We start from the raw sequence: 20661 nt of genomic DNA on the forward strand, positions 1-20661 counted from the left end.
TTTTGGTACAGTTGATTAGCTACTTCTCCATGCTAATGTACAGCATAGGATGCAAAACTGTGCACATGCTGTTTTATCAGCTACTGTTTTATCGGCTACTTTTTTGATTGGTGTACAAGGAAACTCAGCTCTGAAATTCCTTACCAGAATAGCTGAGGTAATGACAAAATGCTGTATTGACCTCAGTGACAGCAAGGAAATGTGGATGAACTATCCATAGCTGGCAGAAAGACCAATTAGTTGGTCTCCGATTTTAAAGTAACCTTGCACTAACCCAAATATTCACACAATGTTACGTTCCCTGGGCCACACTGCAGAGCGTGACCCTCCAGATGTTTTTGTAGAATCAGTACAGCAGTTTTGTAGCTTTTGAGAAGCTGTTCTCTGTAGGTAATCCCCAAGTTGTTGTCTGAGCAAGTAACAGACTTACTCTCTGTCTTCACAGCAGCCACACAAGCAGGACCGAAAATACAGTACAGCAGTGAGACACATTTTCAGATCTGGCCAAAATGGCTGTCAGACAAAGTTGCCTCTTCATATCAAAGCAAACGGTTTTTCAGGTTATATGCAGATGAAGTAGCTTTGTGTAGAAAAGTTCATTTTCATACGCAGGGATCTCACTGAGATACAAAATGGACACACATCGAGCGTGTGCGAGTATAAGACCATGCATCTAGCTAAACTAAACCTGAAAATCTCTCCAAAGGACTTAAGACTATGAACAGATATTTACTACCTTAGCAATGTTCTGTAATCAAGATACAACTCTCATGTGTAATGAAGAAATTCTGTTCAATTCCTTGAAATTTTATAAGCAACACCAAGGAGATCACAACAAGTCCCACTAACTTGTTATGTTTTATAACCTCATTAGGAGTTAATTCATAGAATAACTATACAAGTGAGATATTAAAATAAATTATGCACAGTGAAGTATCTGATTGATAAAATCTTCCGACCTGAATGCTAGCAAAACTAGAAGAGAGAAAAGCATCATAAATGACCAAGCATGACCCAAAAATCAAGTCTGGGAGATGACCTAAGTTGAAGATTTGTTTTCGACTGTCTGTCAGAAAGGTTTCACAGAAGTTGGCAGCTTCATAACATGTGGAAACGATGTCACTCTGAAAAAGAAATGTGCAGAGAACAGCTAAAAGCACCAGGATCATAAGAAAGCAGAGACTACAGTAAAGCAGCTGCTCTCTTGGGAACCTGCAAAGAAGATGCAAAAAAGTGCTGTGGTTATGTATGTGATAAAGCAGAAGAAAATTAGGTTAGAAAACTACCCCCTTGTTTTTTTGTTTTTGGATCACACAGTTTGGCTCTTGTGCGTTTTCTCTGATGAGCTGCTAAAGCAGCTAATCTGCTTTTGCTGTTAAAGAAAACAACTAAGTGCCAAGCTTCTACTGGGCAACATACAAAAACCTGCTACATGCTGTTGTAACCAGGCTTCCTTTCTGTAAGCATGACATCTCTCCTGTTCATATAATTCCTTATTATCATACTAGAAGTTCTTGGTCCAGTAACAGATATACTGTGATAACATATGCATAAGCTGTAAGATTTTGAGAGCCACCTGAGATGCCTTTAAGGTATCCAAGACATCCCTGTACAGTGTGGGACCCATATAACTCCCATACTGTTCTGAAGCAGCAGTTGGAAGTGATGTTGTAGGAGTGAGTCTGCAGGAGTTTGGATGCTCAGCTTTGCCACATAAATTCCATCCCAGGTGTCTTTACAGGAACAAAATCAAGAATGCCTCAAACCATTTGGAATTATTGAAAACCTTGGATCTAGCACTTCAACTTGAGTGAATCCATAATCTGAGCCAACCATATCCCTACCAAAAGAAGCATGGCCAGCAGGTTGAGGGAGGTGATTCTGCCCCTTTACTCAGCTCTTGTGAGACCCCACCTGAAGTACTGCATCCAGTTCTGGGGACCCCAATTCGAGAGCTGTTAGATTGGGTCCAGAGAACCACAAAGATGATCAGAGGGGTGGAGAACCTTCCCTACAAGGACAGGATGAGAGAGCTAGGGCTCTTCAGCCTAAGGAAGAGAAGGCTCCAGGGGGACGTTATAGTGGCCTTCCAGTACCTGAACTGGTACTGGAACTGAACTGGGGAAACCTGGGGAGGGACTTTTTGTAAGAGCATGTAGCAAAAGGATGAGGGGAAACAGTTTTAAACTGGAAGACGGCAGATTTAGATTAGATATTAGGAAAAAATTCTTCGCTGTCAGAGTGGTGAGACACTGGAACAGGATGCCCAGAGAGGTTGTGGATGCCCCTTCCCTGGAAGCACTCAAGGCCAGGCTGGATGGGGCTTTCAGCAACTGGGTCTAGACGGAGGTGTTCCTGCCTATAGCAGACGAGTTGAAACTGGGTGATCTTAAAGGTCCTTTCCAATTCAAACCATTCTATGATACTATGAATTAGGTTTGCAAATCCTCTGTGCAAAAGTTCTGTCTCATGAAAGCAGTCCTGGAGATTCATATCTCGCACTTAAGAATGAAGGGTTCCTAACACCTTACTCATTCTTAGAAAATCCCAAATAACTAAGTCACCAAATAAAGTCATAAATTAGTTTTTTTGGTTAGTGCAATTACAAAACAGGCCTCTCAGATCTCATCACAATACGTAAGTCTTGCAAATGGTTTCCACCTAAAATTCTCTGCCAGGAAGACCTACATATCACCCATTTGTGGCCATTCTTTTACTTCATGACCCTATTTGCTTAGTAGAATAACCTATGGTAAAAATGTCTCTGACGTGATTTTCTGTCAAGAAACTCAGCGCATATAGTTCCTAGAATTAGGAAAGAATGTACTTGAGAGAGCTTATGAAGTCAGAACAAGGTGCTCCACATAGAGTGAAGAATGGGACCAACAGGAATTTTTAACAAAGCATTCCATTCTGGGCTGCATTTTATACCCTTGTCCCTCAGCCATCAAAGCAGTATAAGGAATGGATTTGGCATTTCTAACAGAATAAACACTAAAACGGTATTTTCCCAGAAATATTTTGGACCAGAATATTTTGTTCCTACAATTTCAAATAATTTCAATTCTGTTTTCAATTTTTTCAAGCCCCCTTTTTAGTATGAGTAATTTTTATTTTTTTTCCAGAAACAACTATAAAATCTCACTTGGTAAATGTCAAATGAGGATATTTAGGCACCCACTCCCTTCACTCACTGTCACCCTCAGCATGACTCAAATTGGAAAACTGCTGAAAACGCACACATAGTGGATAAGCTGTCAGTTTCTGAAGCAAAGATACATTGTGAAGGACCTCGTAGACAGTCAGTGTAAATGACTATGCAAGCTGGAAGGCAGCAGAGGGTCCTGTCCTCAGCTAATTGTGGCCTGTGAGGTTTCTGTGGTAACTTGAAATGATAAGGGATGCATGCACACAGTCAGTTGGAAGCTGACTTTATACTGAAGAAATATGACTGAAGTCACTGCAGATGTGCTGCTACGATAGTAGCATTTTGCCCAGTGTGCTTGGGGGAACCAAGAATAAAGGATAGTTTCAGAGAACAGCTTTGTGCAAGAACGGTAGGACTTGAAACACACAGGTCTTGATCTTCCTGGAAACTGTGTGTATTACACAAAGTAACTCACATTTCAAAATTCACCTTTTAAACAATTGCTCCCAGAAATGGATTTGGGTGAGATCCTAGTCACTCTCCAATAAAGACAACATCCAAGGCCTTGAACAAGCCAGTTCATAATCCTTAGTCTTCATCTTTCCAAAATTAGTGTCATAATCTACCTTATCTGTGTTACAAGCATGAACTAGCTGACACTTCAAAGTGTTGCTGAGAAAATAGTGCTCTGATTGTGTAAGCAGTGCCCTCTACTGAGTGCTATGAAAGTTGATGAATTATGAGTATCAAGTTATAAAATGTGAACAAATGCCAGATTTTTTTTTAATTCTGGAGTCAGAGGCTTTTAATGTGGAAAAAGAAAATGTAATCTCTGTCCTAACTGCTTACCTCAGATTTCAAGAGGTTGCAGTAAGTACCACGACGTGGGAGCTACTGTGATACTATAAGCAGATATAATGACTGATAGAAGTAGTTGCTGTGTACACTGGAATGCACTAAGTGTGCTGCACTACCGCTATAATAAGCAATGCTAACTTGCAGAGTGTGTAAGGGAGTTCTAACAGTGCCCAGAAAGAGAGTTATTTGAGCCTGTAAGACTGAGCATTTTGCAGAGCCCTGCCCATGAATGTCGCAGAGGAAATCCCCATCACCAGTGTGGGAGGCTTTTTTCCACTGACCCTTAAAACACCTGCAGAACTAAAATACCACATCAAGCATAACCTTGTTTCAGTAGTTATCGGGGAAGAGGTCAACTGAAGGAAAAATCTGTTGACTAGGGGTTGAAGAAGGATTATACAAAACTGCATGCTGATAAAGATGTTTAAGAAAAAGAGAAGAGCAGATTATTATGTTGGGAATCCATACAAAGCAGTAAATCCAGGTTCTGCATCGTTTTCAAAATTACTGAATTCAGAATACATTTCTGAATAAGAAAGAGTTTTTTTTTTCAAAGCGATCGTTGATAATAATGTGAAAGAATGATTTGGATCACTGCATATTTGCTCTTATTAATAAGATAAAGCCTCAGAAGCACTCAGAGGATTTAGCAGTCTGAACCTTCCTGAAAGTCATGGTAGCTGTGTACTACTTTGCCCAAGTAGTCTGAAAATACCGTGTATCCTCTGAATTCTGACCATCCTACTTTTCCTTGATATTAAATGGGTTGAAGCAGCAGTTACACATGGGGCCAGATTTTTAAAAGTGCTCTATATCTAAAAGTTTCATTGTGGTGTTTGTGGCCAGATTTTCACAGGAGCTTACCAATCAACATACAGCCAGAAGGTGAGCTCTTTCTGAATTCTGGTTTTCAAATGTGGTCGCTGAGCTATTTTTGAAAGCCTGGCTGGCTGCAGAAAACACTCTAGCTCTCAGCTGCTTCCCTGCCTGGTATATGGTTAGCCATGTGACATATATAATCAAGTGCAATATTCATCTCCCACAAATAAATAAGTACTATGAGCAAATAATAATCAAATCCGTAAGAAACAAAACTACCAACAAAAATACAAATTAAAGAAAACAGGTATAATCATTGTAAACTCTAGAGTCCTCTACAATAAACAGCAGAGCTCTCAGTTCTGCTAAGTGTATGACTGCATAATCAATTCCATTCCTGTTCAGAAAATCTTGTTAAGAGAATGTCTTCAACTCATTAATTCCATTGGAATTTATGTTTCAGTAGTTTGAAGGAAAATAAATCAAATACAAGAAAAGAGCTTGAAGTAGGCAGACAAGGAGAGAAAGTAGGAAAAAACACAGCAAGGAAGAAATACAAAACTATGCAAACGTCAATAAATCTAAAAATACAACAACAGCAACAAAAAAACACTTGAGCCACTGGACCTACATTGGTCAGTGCACCTAACAAAATTGCATAAGCAGCATTTAATGAAAATACATAAAAATATTCTATTTGAAAGCTCACTTGTTAATGGCATGAAAAGAAAAAAATTCAAACCTACAACTTCTTTACTTTGCCAATGTAGTTCAATCAATGCAGCCTTGAACGGTAAAAAGAGAGCATGATATGTTTTATAAGATAGTTTTTGAAATCATTAGAATGGAACTATAATAAATGATGTTTTCAGAGTAGTCCTTCATAACAATTTCCTATTTCTTTACCAGTTTTTTTTTTTTTTAATATGGTTTTTTTTTTTACATCCTTGGCAAATAAGTGATAGAGGATTTCAGATTTCAGTTGTACTTCACAGCATTATGAAGGATGGAAAAAAGGAACAAGTTCATTCTAAAGCAAATTGAGGAGTGAATACACAAACCAAGGATGTTAAGAACGATGCTACATTTTGAAACTGAAACAGAAGAGATGATACATTCAATCCCTTTCCCCCAGGATAGGCTTTAATGAAAGCATGGAAGAGAATGAGAAAAATTAAATTACCATTCAGGATCTTTGGTTGAGTTTGAAGGTGATGAGTGTGACCCAAGAAAAGTATTTGCAAAGCTCCCTTATGGAAATGCCCACTGATCACCACCAGCAGAACACAAATATAATTTTGATTAATAAATCCAGACATCAATTTAAAACTTCTAGCTGAGTCACAACACTTATGATATGACTTTTTACATATGATGAATGCTCCCATTCTGTGACTGAATCACAGAATGGAAAAACTGGATAAAAGATGACTTAAATTCCTGTCTTCAATTGTGTTTGATTATAACTTTTAAGAACTACAGCCAACTTTTTTTGCTAATTATTACTATTTTTCTAATCAAGTTTAAGCAAAGCACTGTTTCAATAGATCAAAGCTCAACATTCGGCAACGTTTCAGGGTACATGAAGTTTCATTCCTAACTGTGCTACAGATTCCAAATGGGATTTGGCAAACCACTTAATCCCACCTGAATTCTCATCTGTAAAAACTCCAAAATGCACGGTAAGGACTTCAATGTATTATCAGGAGTTCTGTGTATATTCATAGTGCCTCTCTACAAGGCTGATCTTATACTAGGGGCTTTTGGGCTCAACTCAACCATAAGCCATTACTTTTATCCTTTTTCTAATTCCTTAAAAAAAAAAAAAAAAGAAGAAGAAGAAGAAGAAGAAGAAAAAGAAAAACAGAAGATGGTTTCCTGTTCCGCCAAAAGGAAGAGAGGGCGGGCACAAGAGTAACATACAAAACATGCCCAGGTTCACCACTTTTCCTGTTTGTCTGTGCAAAATAACATGACAGATGACTCTTAGCTAGTTTCATCTATGTTAATTATTTGACTGGCAACCACTTTCTTGCATGGTCTGGGGATGAAGAGTCTCCCTCCAGAGTATTGCCTGAGTGCTGCTGCCAGGGTTCTAGAAGCAGGAAGTGCAACTGCTAGTCCATGAAAGAGTGAAAGTGACTATCTGCAAAGAGATTTTTACATTTTACAGATTTGCAAAGCATACACAGGTTTCTAAATTGAAATCATGAATCTAATTTCTCAAGGATTCCAGTAGGATTCTAGAAGCCTTAAGACTTTTATGCATCTGTCCAGAACTACTATCAAATACACAAAGGAATAAATAAATTAAAAACAAACAAACAATAATTACATCTATTTCTTCATTTCAATGTGTGTGTTTTTGTTTTTTTTTCTTCAGCTTAAAATCATAGCAATCTTGATATCTGGCAGTCATAGGCACAGTAAACAAATATTCTTTATGCAAAGGTATACTTCTTTTCAAGAGTAGAATTTTTCAAGTGGAATTGACTTTTTCCCAGCTTTGAGATATCAGAATCTTCAAGGTGCTAGAGTTCTTGGTCTCCTGCTTGCCAGAAATCAATGGAAATCATTGTCTCACTCACTAACACCCAAGAAAATAGAGAATATTGGAGAATATGGAAACACATGCTGCAAATAGTTTCAGACAATACGCCTGTTTGCAGCACAGGGTGCACATTAGCTACTGTTTTCTGAAGCTGAAAAGAACAGCTGCATAACAGCAGAATTAAAAGTTAATAGGTCTGCTAACTTCAGTGATCTCTGTTCAGCACTGAATTGTATTTCATGTATACTGTATTTTAAAGCACATTTATCAGGAATCATTTTCTACTGTTTTCTGTTCTAATTCAAGCAGAAGTTGCAGGTTAAATTAAGGCTGTGAGAAAACAGATGACTCAATTAGGAGGTGAGACAGTCAGAGAGGTGCATTAGGTACATTAACAGCTTGGTAATAATGGGTTTGGTTACAGTAATATGGGTCAAATTTGGCCATATTACAGTGCTTAAACTTCACAACTTCATGTTGTCTGTGAATATACTGCCATAATGGATAGGGCTGTGTGGAGGATGGAGCTTTTCTCCTCACAACTGTGGTAGTATGTAATACACTATAAAATGACAGGTATTCTGCCTGAAACTGATACAAAAATCTGAAATGAAGAGACCTAAAGTAGAGCTCAGAAATTCCAGCCATCTCTAAGCCATCTCCGAGCAAGTAGTAATACCCTCACGACTAAGGCCAGCATTCCAGAGAGAGAAGTGTCTTTACAGATTTTTCTCCCACTGCTTTCTCCATTGCTGTAAATCTTCTGTAGTTTTCTCACAGAACTTTGCAAGATTGTCGACAGGAAAAAAAAAAAAAGGAAAGGCAAGAAGAAAAATGTGATAAGGTAAGCAGAACTGTCTTTTGTTTTACAATTTTTAGCTCTTGTCATTATGTTGCTACTCTCACCATTTTACTGTGCAAAAAATTTGCAAATAAAGGCTTCATATTATCTCAAACTACTAAAGACAACATTAGGAAAGACTTAAAGTGAAAACTTTTAAACATCAAAGTTTATGATCTAACTAAGAGCAAGGACTTGCTCCTAATGGCATTCAGAGAACTTTGGCAAACTAGAAGGCCATCTAGTGGCTAAAGTTAAAAATCACATTTTTAGCATTACAGCATTCAAGTCATCCCATGCATCAAAGCGTGCTGTAATCCCTTTTACACCAGAAGACTTGTTCGTGAATATTAGAACAGAAGAAGTGTTTGAAATATGAAAATATACCATATTTTCAGGATTAATGTAACACTTTGGGAGTAAGGAATCTATTCAGAATGGCGTCAACAGAAGTTCCTGGGGCCCTCCGAGCTCAGAAGTTTCTCTTCCACGTGCTCTCAACTTGAGCCTTGAATGTAACACAAATCTGTTTCCTGCTGCTGGACATTTAGAAGAATGCCTGTTCTGGGTGGTCTAACATTAGCAGGAGCTATGGTTGGGTGTTCGTAGGCATGATTTAGCAAATATCCTGAGAGTAGCTTCACATTCAACTTTTCTTGTATGTGAACATACAAGTTGAATTAACTTTACTGCCAACGCATTCCTGCGATTAGTGTTTTTCATTGAAAGCCATAAAATAAATAGATGTATAAAATCTCTTATACCATGATTTCCATAGACATTTCTCTGTTCATCTTGGTTAAGCTTCCTTGACTGATTTTGAGTATCTAGACTGAATGGTCTCTGAGATTTATGAAGACCGACTCTGATCACAGTAGGAATTTACTACTGCAGGCCATTTACTACTGACACAGTTATTATGAAGGACTTTTTCAAGTTCAGTCTTGCACCTGAAAACCTACTGCACTTCCTGTGTTAATAGAACCTCATTGAAATTATCCAAAAGTATAAGGATTGGCGTTTCCACCAATTTTTAAAATTCTTCTGGATCCAGACTGGGTCTTAAATATTTTTTCCCCTTTCCTGAGTATCCAGAACTCAAGATGCAGCATCAAAATATTGCTAATAAGAGAAACATACTGTGCAGTCCTTGTGTAGCGAGGCTTTGAAGTTTGCACATGGTTAAACACGATTAAGTCCACACTGGGATTGTCAATGTCTTCAAAATCTACTGCACCAACACAGCCACTGTTAGGATGGAAATCAAATACATGTAAATTATTTATAAGACAGATGCTGGAGGCAGCTGAACCATACACTGCATACTCCAAAATTCTAGTTGTTTATTAAAATGGTCCACGAGAAAAAAACATGGAGATGAACCCCCCTGCATGCTAGGCATATCCCAAGATGAAAACAATCACTTGCTGAACTTGCCACATATAAGAAATGACAGCACATAGTATATATGTGCATAGAGAAGGTTTGTGAAGAGTGGCAATAACATAGAAATGTATAATCCCTTGTCCTTCTGGTTATGCCTGTGACCAAACAGGGATATTCTTCCAAAGAGGACATAATGAGTCCTGCTTTCTGCTCCATAGGTAAAAGGCTTCCTCCACAAGCAGGGGCAACTCAGCACATCCTCCTCCCCAGCACCAGAAAATACCATAAGAATAGATCACATATTGTACATCTTGCTTCTTGCTTCATCTAAAATTCTACCTTCAGAAAATGAAAGAGATGGATTGCTTGGGATTAAACAACAACAACAAACCAACAAAACTAGAAAGGATTCAGGGACATTGTACTTACGTGTACAAAGGGATTTGACAGATTTGAGAGCTTCGGCTTACACTGTTAAAGACAAAATATCTCAATCACTTTTTTTTTTTTTCACTCAGCAGAATATTCTGATAGAATATTTATGAAGCCCCAAAAGAGAGGTAGTGACAAGTCAACGTTTTGCTCTTGGAATGATGCAGTGCTCATTTGAGTTGTGGTAAAAGACTGTGGTAAATGATTAGTTTGACATATATGTTAAATGACCCAGTTCGGCTTGCAAAATTTTTCTCTTTAACCCTCATCCTCAGATGCTGGGGCTTCAGGTATTTTCCTGCAATTGTATATGCAGGTTTTCTTTAAACATGAACTGTCTTTCTACTTGTAACACTTTAGTCAGTTCTCAAGAACATGGGAAAATTTAACATCAGGTCTGAATTCCTCTCTTGCTCTGTCCTTGCAACGTGCTCTCACTGGCCACATCTATATTCCTTTGCAAGAGAAACATCCAAGAAGACAGTGATAATATGCTCTTATCTCCCTTCCACTCTGGAGATGTGTGTGTCTCTCCTGTTTTATGCCTATCTGTCTGGCAGTATACCTGTCTCTTGAGTTTGAACAAGCAAATTAAGCTCCACTCTGAAGCTGTTCAAGATGTTATGGAAAGGAGATGAAATTTTGAGTTTGTAAATGTCTGTGACTACTGTGGATTTTCATAAATGTCACACCTCAATGAAAACATCAGATGTATGCAATCATGATAGTCATTCTCTTATTCTTCTGTTCTGCTTTTTACATTTAAGTCTCAAAAGAAAAGAATGTTGGAGTGTACATTTCAGATAGGCATCGACTGAATATCTTAACTTCTCTAGTTATAGAATAACCTGATAAGGAATTGTTCAGAGGACCTTAGTATTAAACAAACAAACAAGAAAAGAAACTTACAAATTAGCAGGTCTCTGTGAAGAGGTAAAATATCTTCTTTGAAATCTATCCCAAAGGCTTCCAACAACCTAAAATCGTAATTAGATGCTTAATTAACTTGACTTAATAGATTTTTATGCTGCAATTCATCACTGAAATAAACTGTTATGGAAAGGATGACCTGTGCAGAGTCAATTTCAAGACTGAATTTTTATTTAGTAAGAATGGTAATTATTACAAGATAATAATGACAAACAAACCTAACATAAAGTTTCCTGTGCTACAGTTTTTTATCAGTATCTTTGTCCTCTCTTTTGGTAATGTGCATGCATGTCTTCTGTACCAATTCACAACGGGAAAAAGAGAAAACACATGAAACAATGTGAGGCAGTTTCTCAAATGTGAAGATGGCCTTAAATGCTCTCTAGGGAATGTTCTTATTTGAAATTATTACCGTGTGTTTATCTGTGTGATCTACACAAATCTTAGGCTACATTCCCTTAGCAAAATCTAAGAACAATTAGAAAGAAGTTGCTCACTGACTTGGCTTATTTCAGGTTCAGGATTGTATCTCCTTTTTGTGAAACACTGGGAAACGGGATCAGCCATCACTTCCACTGTTGATTCAGAAGGCTGAATTTTGGATGGCAATATATTATCCCATGGAACATCTTCATATGCCCTAGGTAAAAAAAAAAAAAAAAAAAAAGATTAAAGAAGTTGCAATATAATCTGTTCTGAATTGCATCTGTAGCTAGATAAGAATTCTGTGATAAGGATGTGGAAAAAAACAAGTATATTTCTCATTCAAAGGGCAATGAAAAGACTGGAATTACACGTTTTCTGTGTTTGAAAAAGTAGTTATGACAGATTTTCACAGGCTTCTCTTATTTAAACTTTCTCACTTACTAATTGAAAGTAGTAATTTATCTTCCAAAAGTAGTTTATCTTCTAATTAACTTATGGTGGTGATAGGGTTTATTTTATCTATGTTTGAAAAATCAGATAAGTTATATTAATAGAGATTAGACACACCACATATCATGCCTATGGCAGTTGTTAAAAACAGATGTACAGAATGTCCTTTAGGAAACTCCAGATTTTCTTCACTGCATATAGAGGAAATAGAGATGAATGGCACAGGCTGGATACAAATTTTTAGATAGCTGCAGGTAATGAGATGAATACTATGCTAAATAATTGCTGCTGCAATACAAGAAGCTCTGAAGTGACAGAAAAACTAATTGTGGTCTTACGTGGCCACAATTATGTATTATCTTATGTACTTTGCTACCTAGAGGTTCATCAGAGCAAAATAAGTTGGGAAAAAAAATGAAGCAAAGCACAAACAAATTCTATTCTTAAAAGAAATGATGTCTCACTTTTGAGTACTTGACTTGTAGAAATAGTCCCTCGCTTTTTCTTCTCTCCAACTTGCAGAAGGATCATTTGAATCCTAAGAGAAATCAGAGATGGCAAAAAGCAATATTATCAACATATATGATGCTGTGATTGCTTACGAGTGAACTGAACACATCTACATTATTCTAGTTTAATATTTTCTTTTGCATCAGAAAGTGAAATATGCAATTTCACATTCTTCACCAGACAGCACTGGAGATTTATTTGGAATGTAAGAATTTTCCTGAGAAAGGAAAATTTAATAAGTGAATACAAGTTAAAAAACTAGTAGAATGTCCTTATCTCTCCAATCCTCAGGAATGCAGCTTTCCATTTGTTATGTTGTCTATAAAATGACATAACAAAGAAACTCTCATATATGCCTGATATATTTGTATGATGTTCATGGGTGTTACAGGAATCCATTTAAGCATGTGTGACACATTAAGGGCTATGAATTACCACATCAGTCTAAAAGGGTGAAGGATACCATTTCATTTTCAGTACAGGAAAGACTTAATCAGTGTTGTGCTATGGACTCATTGGTGTCATTTTATTTACTTATTTCTTTAAGACTTGCACCATATATGATAGAATCACAGGATCATATAATGGTTTAGATTTTAAAAGTTGTTGAAGACCATGATGCAAGGGATGGAACACCTCTCCTATGGAGACATGTTGACAGTTGAGGCTGTTGAGCCTGGAGAGGGCTCTGGGGAGTTCTGATAGCCATCCTTCAGTATCTAAAGGGGATATGAAAAAGAAAGGGACAGGCTCTTTAGCAGGGTCTGTGGTGATGGAACAAGGGGAAATTGTTTCAAAATTAAAGAAGGTAGATTTAGATTGGATGTAAGGAAAAAGTCTTTTACAGAGACACTGGTGAGACACTGGAACAGGTAGCCCAGAGATGCAATGGAAGACCCATCCATTCAAGATGGGAGACATTCAAGGCAAGGCTAGATCGCACTCCAAGCAGCCTGACTTTATGACCTTTAAAGGTCCCTTCCAACTCTAAGGATTCTATGATTCTATGATTCTAAGTACTATATATATCAAATATGGGCTGGCCTAATTTTAAATATAGTAATATAATTTCAATTGTAGTTTTTATATCACAGACTCATAGAACACATTGAGTTAGAAGAAAGGACTCATAAAGATCACTGAGTCCAACTCCTGATTCTTTCTATATTTTGCTATTTTGGCTCTAAGTCTGTCATATTTAGATACATATGACATAAGTGGTATCAGTCATGCCTTACAGTCTAAATGCTTTAACCAGGGAAACAGTACAAAAATAGTATTGGAGCAAAGAGCACTGTTAAATCATGCTACATGCACTTATTTACTATAATCAGATGAAGAAATGAAAAAGCCCTATTTCACCACATTATCAAAGTCACTGCAAAAAGCATTTTAAATTGAAAGCAGAGTTAGAAATTAAATAATTTAAATATGTTTTCCATTATTATAACAAAATAATGGGACACTTGCCTTGAGATGGGGATCCATAGAAAATGCAAAATTATGGTGTTGATCAGGTAGAACATGAAGACCTTTCGCTGGAGTTTTGTGACCTGAAAGAAGGGGGTTCCTATTGTGTTAATCAATTTGCAGCAATCCTTGCTGTTTTAAACTGGATGGAAAAAACTCATGGTTTTTCACCAGAATCAATGAATAAGTGTTGAGCTACCTGATCCGACTCTGAAAGGAATTACAAATGTCCACAAAAACACATTTTTGTATACACATACTGTACATTCTTACTACTTATAACACATAAAACTATTAGAGAACTATTAAAGATAATCCAAAGGAGGGCTATGAAAATGGTGAAGGGTTGGGAGGACAAGATATATGAGGAGTGGCTGAGGTCTCTTGGTTTGTTCAGCCTGTAGGATAGGATCTTGAGGGGAAGGCCTCATGGCAACCTACAGCTTCCTCACAATGGGAGTAGAGAAGCGTCTATTCTCTCTGGTGATAGCAAGGGAACCTAAGGAAACCACATGGAGTTGTGTAAGTGGAAGATCAGATTGGAAAGTGGTTGGCAATTAGAACAGGCTCCCTAGGGCATTGGTCACCAAGTCAGGCGGAGTTCGAGAAGTGTTTGGACAATGCTATCAGACACAGGGTTTGAATTTGGGTGGTGCTTTAAGAGCCAGGAATTGGACTCAGTGGTCTGTGTGAGTCCTTTCCAACTCAGGATAGTCTATGATTTGACATGAAGTTAATTACATGAAAGCTTAAAATGAGTGATTGTATAATCAAGATGTTATAATCACAATATAATTGTGTATAATCAATAGATATCAAGATGTTATAATCGCAATATAATTGAATAATCAACAGATATCAAGATGTTATAATCACAATATAATCAAGAGAATTAGGCAAAGTAGACAACGATCACAAAAGAGAATAAGTGGAAGAGCTTACCCTTCAGCTGAGCTCACTAGAAAACACCAAGAGAGGTGATCTCCAGAAGAGATCCTTCCCCTCTGGTAGCCAGCTCTTAAATAGGTCTAGGAGGGGTGGAGCCTGGCTCCAGCCCTTCCAGCAGCACAGGTGAATTGCCTTCACCTGTGCTCCTCTGGCTGACTCATGGCTCGCCTCAGGTGATCAATCAGAGGTTCAGGCCGTGACTCAGTAGTTCCCATACAGTGATAAATAGTATTGCAACATACTTTGCTATGATTCGGCCAACTTCACGTATTGTCATGTACCAAATTAAATGTATTAAAGAAAATATCCAACCCTGCAATTATAATAATAAAAATTTGCTAACATAACCAAACTATTGATTATGTCTTGCATTTCTACACTTACGTTGTTTTCGCCAACCTTGTTAGCAACAAGCTATTCCATGAGCAGCAGAGAAATGATTTCTTAAAGATATTCCTTTTCAGTCATTATCCTCCCAACTTCATATTCCAGCAAGAGCTTGCCCTGACCAGGTCCTGGAAATTTGGCTTACCCATTCAGAGGCCAAAGTCTGCAGTTACTATTGAGGCATATTTCTACTGGTAAGCCAGTATACACATACTGGTAATGAAGAGAGCTGCTGCCAAACAGAAAGATGGTATAATGCCCAAGATTCAGGTTCCTCAAGAACACTAATTTATGCCTTCCTTTTCGTCCTGCTTTTTACTTCCAGATCCCCTAAAAGTTTCCAATATATGTGAAGGTGTATGGAAACTAATTTGTAATGGAGTTACTTTTCATAGCTATTTGTGGGGAAAAAAAGGTCTACAAAGGTGTACTTTGGAGAAAAGTGATCAAAACCTGAAAATTGGAAATCGCTGTGAAGAATAAAAAGTTAATTCCTGTAGAACATGTCAAAGTTTTAAAGAAAAACACAGGTTAGTGCCGTGATGCTGTATGTAGATTGTGAAATAGTATGACCTGCTTTTTAAAAAGAGCATTTTTTTTTCTTCACAGTGTACCATAACTTTAAGTTGCTGCTTTTGTAAAGCTTGAAAGAATTTATTGATATTTGCACTGTGAAGAAAGCTTTCAAACTGAATCCCTCTCTGATTAAAACAAGTCAATTGGAAAATTTCTCTTAAATAGGCAATGTGCTTGTAGTAAAGATGGTGTCTGCATCTTCACTGCCTCAGCCTGGTGGAGATTTTAAATTTTACCTGCAAATATATGGTTGTACTCAGGTGGGAATGTTTCTATTAAGTTTTATATTTTGTAATTACTTCATACTACTGTATTAGTGTTCTCCACAGTAAATTGGCAGATTACTCATCTATGCATATTTATTAGTTGTTCCATAAAAATAGTTTCTTTTCATGTTTATCGATTAAGTAACTAAAGGTTGCAAATATTTTTCCTTGTGCTGTATGTGTAAAACTCATTTCAGCTACAGTGTCCTTAGAAGGATCTGTATATAACTTTACATTTGCTTTGGTAACTGTACATATGAATTTCTATTAGAGCTCTGCTCTTGGCATCTTATGCTGTATTTTGCTATATTCACCTCAATGCTGGGATGATTAGTTTTCTAACATTTACTTCTCTTTTTGCTTTCAGTGGAAAGATCTAGCATAAAAACAGTGCTTTTTCCTTAAGTCAACTTTCTGGAGGTTTCAATGCCCCTATCGATTTGCTTAGACCTCAGAACTGAAAATGGCATGACCTGTTCTTGTTCAAGTTTGGCACTCAATGTCTTGACTTTGCCACTTTAACTATCAAGATATTAATGATGCTGTCAGTTTCAGTTGATTACTTAAACTAGTTCCTAATCTGAAAAAGGATTCAATGACGGATAATGAATTTTGAAGGTTTTCTGGTTTTTGCATTCTGAGTCAGAAACTGAAGATGTACTCATTCACTTTTCTAATTCATTTCCCAGAAATCACAAAAGCTAGAATATCTTTTTGTTTTGTTTACAAAGGAAAAAGTGAGACTCCTATGTCATCATGTAAGGTCATATGCAAAGAGGTTTACAAAACAGTGGCCTTACAAGCTTCATTGCACTTCACTGTTGCTTGAAAACATGTGATGTTTTTGACTTTTTATATCTTAAAATTAGTAGTATTGACTTCAGTGGGTCGAACAAGAGATAACAATGCCAACTGAAGAGCATACAGATAACTCTTCCAAATTCTCTTGGTTAGTTCTTTGATGAATTATTTTCCTTCTCTTTATATATGAAAAATAAATATAACCAATTAACATTACTTCTGTTTGGTTTTACACCCATAAGAAAAGGCTTAACTCACTCACTGAAAACTAGCTTAACGTAAGCATAATACCAAACAGTTTAGGTTGAAAATGTATGACAAAAGAAGTGACAGGTAAAGAACAAATTTGTTAAATCAACAAACCTCTCTGCTATGGGGCACGTGAAAAATGAGTGCACAGTGAAATATATAATTGCAGAGATGATAAGTATCACACCCTTAGCGAAACCTCAGTATTTATTCATGCAACAGAACACCCACACCAAATAGTTAACCCACACCAAATAGAATAATAATTACAGTTATGACTTCATTGTCAGGCTTGCATTTACAAATACACCTGTAGGATCAAATCCTGAATGTGCAAAGGAATTTGAAACTGCAGAAAAAGGGAAAATTCAGTTGCCATGTGAGTTATGGAAGGGGAATCTACAGGGAAACAGTCAACTTAAAGACTCTGTCTTGCAGCACCAAGCATCTTCCTTACACAAAGCAAAACACCCATGAAGAATAGTTCTTAAGCAATCTTCCTTCTCTGCTAGATTCTGAAGTCATAAAACAATCTCCTTTGCCAGCTTCTCACCATGCTTTGGTATCACAGAGCTTCACTGCTCCATTAACTTGATTTTCCCAGTAGTTGCAAAAGGCTGTGTGGGGACATTTAAAGTTACCAGTGTTGATTGCCAAAGTAATATTGCTGTACACTTTCTCACAAAAGAAGACCTCCTGGACACTGGAGATGTTTCTAAATACCTCAACTCATACATCTCAAAGGCCGCTTCTGTATCTGCTTTTTTTTTTCCACTCATCACCAGCACAGTGGATAAACAGTGCAGAATTTGCTTGCAAAATGCCTGACTGATCTCTCTTTTAGCACAACTTCCCCAAACAACAATGCTGGGGAATGATGTCTCAGGACTGATGTCTAGAAAGATTAGCACTTTCAAAGCATCATGTGCCTGTGGGTTGCTAGTTGGCCTCTGGCTTGAATAGCTGAAATCTGGAATTTGCTTATGCATTGAAAACAGCATCTTAAAGCTCAACTACTTTTTTTTCTTTTATTAATCTATATTTACACATCTGTAATCAACATTCAGCATCACAGGAAAACCTGGAAATGAATACTAGGTTTGGAAGAACACTTGCAGAGGTATCTCAAATAAATTTATACTGGACTCTGTTTCAAGATTTTGTGCACAAGTTTAACTTTTGCAGATATTTTCATTGAAGTTGGTATTTCACACTAATAGTGAACTTCACCCAAGGGTAAATCAACAGGAAGTCACCAGGCAATTTCTATCTGACTTATGGAACTACTCTCCATTCTGGACCACTTTCTTAACTGTAAAACAGATAACTGATTTGATGACATATGGTTTCAGTTTTTGTCTGAGTTCATTTCAAGAGTGTCTAATCCGTCACAGTATTTCTATCTCTGTCTCTGTTTGCTTTTCTTTGTGTTGAAAAAATTAATGGTCAGATAGATTATCATATTTCCTCCTTCCTTTTGCTTCTCCATAGGCTTGTGGAAAAAGCTAATCACTTCTGATTGATTTCTTAGATCTAATTTAAGTAGACCACTGAGAACAAATAGCAAAAATAATTTGGAATGAGAAAGAAAAAAAAGAAAATTATGAGGTCTTATTATTTTACTCTCTGGTTTCTTGGGTTCTTTTGGCTTCCATTACATGACATCAGTAGGCTTAAAAGGATTTAAAGCGAAAATTTCTAAGACGGAAACAAGGAGCCAAAAACAGCTGGAATATATTGTATGTAGAGACTTCATGGTGACAATAACATGGATAAAGCACAGTAAACTGTAAAGACGGCATGATATCTCTGTATGGTAAAATGGAGCAAATAGCTTATTTACATTTCTTTATCTTGTTCTGAGTGATGCTTTTTTTATCTATGAGACTTTAGTGTGTTGTCTGAGTTCTCATTATTGATTTATTTATTTATCTATTTATTTATCTATTTATTCATTTATTTTTCTGGTTGAGATGAGCATTTCTCTGTGAAAACTCTGGGAATTGGCTTAATCTTTAGAACAGTTCAACCACACTGCTTACCACTAATAATGTCTGACCTTAGAAACCCTGGATAGATATTCATTCTCTCCAGAAATATCAACAGACTATGGTTTTGAAACTTTGCCATTACGAGGAGTAAATTTTAGTTTTGATGCTGCAATTAATGTGAAATTAACAGACCTAACTTCAGATGTAACACATTGAAGTACATTAGGAAGGTAATATGTAATTGAAAAAAGATATGATGGCAGTCTTGAAGAATTTCTGTTCTCCCATCAACTAGATATTGGACAAACGTCTTAAATACTCTGCATAGCTATTTTTCAGGAAATGCTAAAAGACACAGAAATATTCAGGGGATTTCCTGACACTTAGCATTTATTTGTTATTTCAGGTTATGTTAAAACAGATGCTCCCTTTATCTATCATATATAACTTCACAATTTAAATACATTGTTTAAAATGTTATTTATTTCAAAGATTTTTCTTTACTTTCTTTTTTTTTTTTTTTTTTTGATGCTTATTAGAATTTGCTGACTTGTACCTCTTTGCTGAAGCAAGGACTGTGACTCACGCGTTCTACAGCAGTGATTATGTTCAGTTCAAATATCTCAAATATCCAGCACAAATATATTTTATATGGTTGCTCCTTTAGAACCTTGGGGGATGGTGTTCACAAAAAAAACTGTTTATTTATTAAACATCAATGATTTTTCTTTAGTGATTAAGAAATAAAAATAGTAGCTTGCTTTACCTCTGAGTTTTGCCCTAATCAAAGCAGCTGGCACAGCCCTGGAATTCCACCGTCGGTCCTGACTGGTTTCCTCTAGGAGGATCATATGCCTCCTGTGAGCAGTCCGTACCCCCTTTCCTGCTGTAGGGACCCGCTGGTGAGGTTTCACATCACTGTAGTCCACCAGGGATTCAATAACTTTTCCAGCACTGGGCTGCAGCTCAGCATCCCTTCCTGCACTTACAAAGCCTGAGCAGGGATCTACTAAAGGCACATCATCTCGGTGTGGGAATAAGGGGTAATTCGGCCCAAACGGAGGGGTGTCTGGATGGAATTTAAGGAAAGAAATGCTGCCTTTCTCTTCAAAGCTGGCAAAGTCATGTCTGTTCTCAGGACCTTTCATAAATGGCATGCACATCTTCTTCAATAGATTTTGATACTGTTGGTGATGCATCCTGTGAATTGGTTCAACTGACATGGCAGCCCGCCTTTCAGCTCCATGAGAAACCATGGCCATTCTCTTCTATTTCACTTACGTAGCAGCACATTCAAAAGAGTCCCCTTTCTCCTGTTTCTTCAAGTTCCTGAAGTCTTAGCCAGCAAACCACAGTAAAACTAAGGGTCATCTTCCAGAACATCAGTACAAAGAATTCATAAAGAGCAAAGCAGTGGCTCAAGTGGTGAATTCCTTCCTGAGAAGGGCATTTATCAAAAAGGTGCAAAAAGAATGGAACTGCTGAATTAACAGTGAGCCTTTTTGTTACTTGGTGACTACGGAAGCTACTTCACAATGACGTCTCCTAGTGTGAAAGATGGTTCACATGTACCACGGTAACCTCACCCTTCACAAAGATGCAGATAACAACTTGAAATAACA

The 20661-nt window shown here is 37.2% G+C and overlaps 1 protein-coding gene across 1 annotated transcript in view; it reads right to left on the minus strand.

Moving 5' to 3' along the window:
• The window catches only part of SPMIP7 (sperm microtubule inner protein 7), a gene marked incomplete at both ends in the record, with an annotated part of 33999 nt that extends 13698 nt beyond the window's left edge, over window positions 1-20301 (minus strand). Inside the window, 7 exons of the mRNA XM_079533898.1 lie at window positions 9358-9465; window positions 10033-10074; window positions 10945-11012; window positions 11467-11605; window positions 12306-12379; window positions 13822-13904; window positions 19806-20301. Of these exons, the coding sequence (XP_079390024.1) occupies window positions 9358-9465; window positions 10033-10074; window positions 10945-11012; window positions 11467-11605; window positions 12306-12379; window positions 13822-13904; window positions 19806-20301 (1010 nt within the window). The remainder of the gene's footprint in view (window positions 1-9357; window positions 9466-10032; window positions 10075-10944; window positions 11013-11466; window positions 11606-12305; window positions 12380-13821; window positions 13905-19805) is intronic.
• Window positions 20302-20661: the final 360 nt, after the last annotated feature.

Source organism: Tetrao urogallus, assembly GCF_951394365.1.
Source record: "Tetrao urogallus genome assembly, chromosome: 3".
NCBI classification, from domain to species: Eukaryota; Metazoa; Chordata; class Aves; order Galliformes; family Phasianidae; genus Tetrao; species Tetrao urogallus.